Below are 6,756 nucleotides of genomic sequence, written 5' to 3'. Positions count from 1 at the left end.
AGTAATACCAGAATCACTTGCTTCCAGTATTGGTTCTTCACTTCATACTACCTGAATGAAGTATATACTGCTCTGAGAGATTTTCTCGTTGGATAAATAAATTCTTTGTAGTTCCGAGGATACACACTTCTCACTACTGGAGACTTGTTATTTTGCTGGGACATCACTTTCTGAGAGAGACTGAAACCACCGAACTCGCTCACGATTCACGAATACAGCCAAGCAAAATAAGGGCATTGTGAAGAGCTAACACCAACTCATAGGACCAGTGGGGCAGCACAAGGACTAGAGCACTCAACACCAGTCATGATTTCTCGCCGCCGTCCCGACAATTCTCATGAATTCTTGTAGTAGGGTCGATTTGTTAGTACAGAACAGCTACGCGCATCAGTTACTCGGCCGTCCGTTGTTAGGTGTGCCCGAGCATTGGCTTTCATTGCGTCCTCGTCGTGTAAGCATATGTGTGGCCAGAATCATCCTCGTCAGCCTCCCTGCTGTTTTTCTTCCATTTCTCCTCACAAGCAAGCAAGCACATTATTTGCTCCCACTACTATTGTCTTCCTCAAGCAGCACTCCACTGTGTTCTTGCGAGCCATCGTCGACTATATACAGCTCGTACCATGAAGCATGTCCATTCATCGTTCCACGTGATATATTCTACAATTACGTCCACCATGATCGCATCAATGCCTCGCGTCCTCTTCCTTGTCGCTTCGGTCACCACCCTAGCCTTGGCCTTGCCGACCGCGACGGCTGCCTCGCGGAGTCGGCAGATCCACCTGCGCTTCTACATGCACGACATCACCAGCGGCCCGGGCCAGACGGCGGTGCAGCTCGTGAAGGGGACCGGCCCCGTGCACCCGTTCATGTCGGGCGCCCACTTCGGTGACACGACGGTGATCGATGACGCGCTGACCGAAGGCCCCTTCACATGATAGGCAAGTTGGGATTATGTTAGCAAAATTCACATGTACACATAGTGCAGTGTAGTTGCTTGTATGTAGTATTAAAGGTGCCTGATGTTTTGTGTGTTTTTTCTTGTCTTTACACAAACCAACCTAATAGACAGTCTTACTAAGCCAAAAAAGAAGTAGCTTCCCTATAGCACTAAAGTTGCCTACATTTGCATCCAAAGTTGCTCACAAAAAAATAACGAAACCTATCCATATGGGATCTAATTTTGAAGAACTTATCGAGAAACCCGACGGTGAAAACAAATTTGAATTCCGATGCTTAAATCAAAAGTTATGGATTTTAAAAGTTTTTGAAACTCCAGATAAGTACACACGGGGCACGATCTTGGTTGATTTCCTTGGTAGCTATGTGCGCTAAGGGGATGTGGCCGGCAATTTTCCGTTTTAGCGTAGACAGCCGGACACATAGACAGTTACCTGCCATATATGACCATGCGCTTGCGAACATCAATGAGCGCTTGTGCACCAACTAGTCAGGTCCTAGAAGGATTCTCCGTTGATAGGTAGTCATACTGAAGGCCCCAGCGCGGCATCGCGGGCCGTCGGTCGCGCGCAGGGGTCGTACATGCTGGCGGGCCTCAAGGACCCCGTGCTGATCGTGTCCATGACCGTGGCGCTCACGGGAGGCGCGTACAACGGCAGCACCATCGCCGTGGTGGGCCGGGATGACCTCTCCGCAGCGGTCAGGGAGCTCGCGGTCGCCGGCGGCACGGGCGCGTTCCGGAAGGCGACGGGGCACGTCCTGTGGCGGACGGTCAGGTTGGAGTCGCGCGATCACATGGTGCTGGGGCTGGACGTCTACGCCACCGTGCCGGGTGGTGTTGCTATTCCCAGCGACGGGCAGCGTCCTGCCGTTTTGAATGGTCAACCGGATTGCTATATCTCAGCCGAGTAAGACCGTCACATCCGTTAGTGAAGGCCAAAATTAAGCTGGTTCGAATAAGTGCAATGTTTAAGTCTTCTTTCTCGTCGTGATTCTCACGCATACTGTTTTGAATTGTCTTTTTTATCTGATTTCATACATTAAACCAACAAAGTAAAGAAAATTACTTTTATTTTGTTGATTCAAGCTCGTAAAATCCACCAAGAAACAGCTAATTCTGAGCCGACCAAAATACATTTTAAATCTTTTTTTTCTTTCACATGGAGAAAAACAAAAAAAACTTTTAAATATTTTTTTATGATAATACATGTTTCATTTGTATCGCAAGGATCTTAGTACAAGCCAAGTGGGTACCTACCTGGTAAAAATCAAATAGCATAATGATAGCCATTGCACAAAGAAATTACAGCCAAGAAGTAAAATTACAAACAAGACCGAAGAAACATCTGAGCTTGACACCAATGGTCGTCACCTGCCTCTGGTACCACCACACCAACCACCAAAGAACTGTGGACCGCCGGTCCTGGCTCTACATGTTGCGTACATCTTGTGTATCGGCCCGTATGACACGTCAGCATCGTGATTTTCTTTTGAGAGAATGTCAACACCATGGGATCTTTGTATAAGAAATCTGATTACGTTATTTTTTAGAAACACATATAACTTTATTCATACTCATAATAATTATAGGTACACTTATTTGGCCCTAATATTCAAGAAAATACAAAGTAACTTGAGTCTGCAATTAGACTGGAGTAATGATGTTGTCACTCTTTCACCCGCACATGAACATTACCGATAATGGTTTTTGCAAGCACCTTGAGAGTCGCCCATCCAATAAGATGGGAACACTTGATCGACGTACGTACTTGGGCCGGGGATGATCGCCTAGAAGTGCAGGCCGTCGAATCACTATATTGTCACCATGTTGATGAAAGATTTCACCTCCACAAAGAATCAGACTAACAAAAAAAGGTTGACGCAGTGACATAAACTCATCAGATTCGAATAATCGGATCTGCGAGGGTAGATAACTCTTTAACATCATGGCACCGCCAAAAGAACAAGAGAAAACTTATTCTCACAATATTATGATGATCACTAGACGTTGACGAAGAACATAGAGGTCTTGAACCATTTTGTGTTGGACAGGCATGTTTTTTTTGTCTTAGAGCTACGGCCCAGATCAGAGGCGGCAGCACATGCGTACGTTACGACAAACGCAGCAGAAAGATCCTATTCCTGCAATATAAATCATTTCCTGTCGAATAGCTCAACATGTTGCGAATAATGGCTTTGGAGCACAGGCACATTGCGACTGTTATATTTAAGTATAAAAATGGATTTTTACTGCCTGAAAAAATCCAAACTTTTATGTATATACATGTGCATTACTGTAATATAATTGTGCAAAATTCCATCAATATACATGCTTGCATGTGAGAGATACAAAAAAGATATATATACATGAAAAAGGACTTGTTGAAGAAAAATTCATAAAAAAATAAAATTATTTTAAATTCCAGAGAATTTTTTGAAAAGTGGAACTTTTTTGAATTGCTGAAAAAAATTGAGATTCAGAACAAGAATTTATAACCGAGAACAATTTGAAAATCCAAAAAAAAATGCAAATATTTTTCTAATGCCTGAAAAGAAATTGAGAAATGGATACATTTTTAAAAACTTATAATATTTTTTTATATTGTGACCAATATTTGAAACTTGAAACTATTTTCAAAAAATGTGATTTGTTAAAAAATTCTGAACTAGTTGTGAAAGCACTAACAGATGTTGAATACTTTAAACATTATTTAAATTTTTAAAATTAAAATTAAAATTAAAGGAAGAAAAACAGAAACAAGAAAAATGGAAAATAAAATAAAATATGGTTCGAAACCATGTGCACCTTGTTAGTAGCAATCCATCCTGTTTTTCGCAAAAAAATTAGCAAATCTGTGCGCGCTCCAGCGGAAAAGACAACGCGATTTATATACATGGCTATGCATGAGAATGGCGTTTTGGCTCTCGGGCTCCATGGAGGCCGATCTTTTAAAAAAATTGGAATTCCAAAAAAATGGTTTCAAAGAAATCTGAAAATTTTTGTACAAGTAAACAAGGATGTGAGGCACGTGTGTGCAAAATTTCAGGATGACATGTGACATGTAAAAAAAAAGGCAAATTCATGATCTGAGAGGAAGAATAGTATCATGTGTTAAAAAGCCCTAGACTTTTCTTTTTTGCACTGCCCTCATTTCAACATATTTCGACCTGAAAGTTTACAAACTTGTGCACTATGCCTTCATCTATCTCTGTTATTTTTTTAGACATTCTTGAAATGTAAAAATAAGAATTCCATGAATTTTGAATTTTGTATTTGGAGGCCTTTATGGAGCTGGGCGTTCAAAAGCAATTTCCGGCCATATATCCGTGTAGTAAACAGAAGAAGGCACTTGGTGTGGTCGCTAGCGCACGCAGAGTTCGGCTGAGGGTCGCGAGTCTCGCGCCCACTGACATATGGGTCCCAGGCAGGGGTGGCCCCAGTGCTGATGTGTGTCATATGGACAATACGTGATATGTAATGACCATGTATTTCCTTGAACCGGGATTGTATTGGATCACTTCTTAATATCTATTAGGACCGTGTTGGACCTCACCGATGACTTCCAGGACTATATACGTCAATACGTGCAATTATCTCCTTCAAAGCACGAAAACAATTCAAAACAGTAGTACTACTAGGCTAGTGGCGCAGGGTGGCATATTGTTTTGAAGGTAGCATGGCATAGGGTGACAAGCCCGCATGACTGGACCAGGCAAGGTGGCATATTTTTTCATTATAGTAATCCAAAATACACAAGTGCGCATTTATAGCGGCCGAGCCAGAGCAGGTCGGTATCCTGGGCGTCGGTTTGGGCCTTTGAGATGTGCAGCCGTATTATGTGCGAGTAAATTGCATAAAATCATCGTTTTAAGAGCTAGATTTGCAGAAAACAGTATAATAATTTATTTATTTTGTAAAAAACATCATGTCTATGGTAATCTTTTTGCAAATAGCATTGATTGGCGGATTTGGCTTAGTTAAACACGTTTATAACAGTTGGGGCCTTTTTTGCACGTGGCGTAACATTTTTGTGTCAGGTCAATTCTAATCCAAATTTACAAACCAGTCATCAGATTTTACATAGACACCCCGAATCAAAACGTAAAAAAGCAATTAGACCCACGTGCATCCCACGCCACTGGTTGGTGCGGTCAACGCTAGCGGCGCTGGGCATCTCCTTTGCGTAGCGGCGCAGGAGCCATACTGGGGCAGCGGCGCGACATCCCTCTCTAAATCCATATGGCAACGACCCCTGCCTGCCCGTCTTGCATGGCGGCTGACAGCCACGAGCTCATCCCACCGGACCGAGGGCCACTGGATTTGCGCTAAGCGAGGGCCGTCGCGACCGACGGCCGCTGGATTTGCGCTACGCGGCGCTGGCTAGGGCGGTCAACGTTGGCGGCGCTGGGCATCTCTTTCGTGCAGGAGGCCAAACCGGGGCGGCGGCGTGGTATCCCTCGCCGGATCCAGACGAGGTGGTGGTGCTTGGGTCGGATCCGACGCCAGAAGTTGAGGAGGTCAAGCGGCCAAGATTAACTAGGGCGGCGACGGCGGCTCCTGCAGGGAAAACGCGACAGGCGAGGTCCAGGGGTTGGAGCTCCGGTGAACTCGGGCGGCTGCGGGCGTGAGGCTGACCGGGTGGCTGGAAAAAGTCCAAGGACACGGGGGGCTTGGGCGGCACGATGAAGAATGTTGGGGTGTTTTCGCGTTAAACCTAAACTGTTATGCCACGTAGGCAAAAAATGGACCCCAAGTGTCATAAACTCACTTAACTGAGCTTGATCCGCCGATCAGTATTTTTTACAAAAAGATTATCGTAGATATGGTGTTTTTTGAAAAAATAATGTATTGTAGTGTTTTTCGCAAACCTAGCCTTTAAAGTGGTGGTTTTCTGCAATTTACTCTATTATGTGCGGCACATCACTGCATCTGTCTGCCCCCCCCCCCCCTGCGTCATTTGTGTGGACCAAAATCAGGGCCCATGACCACTAGTTCGAAACAGCACGGGCGAGACAATCATGCCACCTCCTCATGTGGTCATCATATTCGTTCATAAAATTTTACACCCCCACTCTCGTCCATTAGGTCGTAACACATCATAGTCTGTTAACAAACGCTCACGAGCTTTAAATGAACTGCATTAAACATGAATTTTGCTTGTTAATCTTAACGAGCTTAATGAACCAAGCCTTAACGAGCATGAGCTTAACAAGCCAAGCAGCTAGTTAATCCAGCCATGCTTGGGTCACTCACAAAATAATAATAATAATAATAATAATAATAATAATAATAATAATAATAATATGGTGTCTGAAAAGTCCGAAAATTTCTAATTAGACGTCATTTTCAAGGAGTGGATCCTTTTTGAACCCCCTAACCGGCGCTTATAGGTAGAAATCAATCACTTCCGGTTGCCCCATGAATATTATGCTCTTGTTCCGTCGGAGGCGCGAAAGCCTAGCGGTGAAATCTTTGATGCACCATCGACATGTTCGGGGTCGAGAATGCGGAGGATTTCCTAAGGATCAGATTGTGATTTTATTTTTTTCTTACATGGACCTTCTTGTAATGGTGTTTCTAAAATAATATAGGTCCTTGGCTGATGAATTGTAGGTTCGGATTGTTATAAAGAAAATGTGATTCTATTTTGATTTTTTCCAAGTTTCTACATTTGTAAAATAAAATAAAATTGAGAAATACTAGTTCCTACATTTGTATTGTTCATCTCGATGTGGGCTGCGCCGCTTTTACTAGGCCCTAGTGGGCCTACGGACTGGATAAGCCTACACCTTGCTGCC

The 6,756-nt window shown here is 43.7% G+C and overlaps 1 protein-coding gene across 1 annotated transcript; it reads left to right on the top strand.

Moving 5' to 3' along the window:
- Positions 1-456: 456 nt before the first annotated feature.
- LOC125531924 (dirigent protein 1-like) lies at positions 457-1,991 on the top strand. Its single transcript, XM_087534828.1, has 2 exons — positions 457-921; positions 1,493-1,991. The coding sequence occupies exons 1-2, from the start codon at positions 621-623 to the stop codon at positions 1,867-1,869; spliced, it is 678 nt and encodes a 225-aa protein (XP_087390954.1). The 5' UTR covers positions 457-620; the 3' UTR covers positions 1,870-1,991.
- The last annotated feature ends 4,765 nt before the right edge of the window (positions 1,992-6,756 follow it).

The sequence above is a fragment of the Triticum urartu genome, chromosome 7A, assembly GCF_056163025.1.
Source record: "Triticum urartu cultivar PI428250 chromosome 7A, HENAU_Tu73, whole genome shotgun sequence".
NCBI classification, from domain to species: domain Eukaryota; kingdom Viridiplantae; phylum Streptophyta; class Magnoliopsida; order Poales; family Poaceae; genus Triticum; species Triticum urartu.
The sequence above is the reverse complement of the archived record's forward strand: the minus strand, read 5'-3'. Positions and strand labels throughout refer to the sequence as shown.

Coding starts and splice junctions, on each gene's coding strand:
- LOC125531924 (XM_087534828.1), top strand. CDS start 621: ATGAAGCATGTCCATTCATCGTTCCACGTGATATATTCTACAATTACG. Junction 922..1,492: donor CGATGACGCGCTGACCGAAG/GCCCCTTCACAT, acceptor GTCATACTGAAG/GCCCCAGCGCGGCATCGCGG.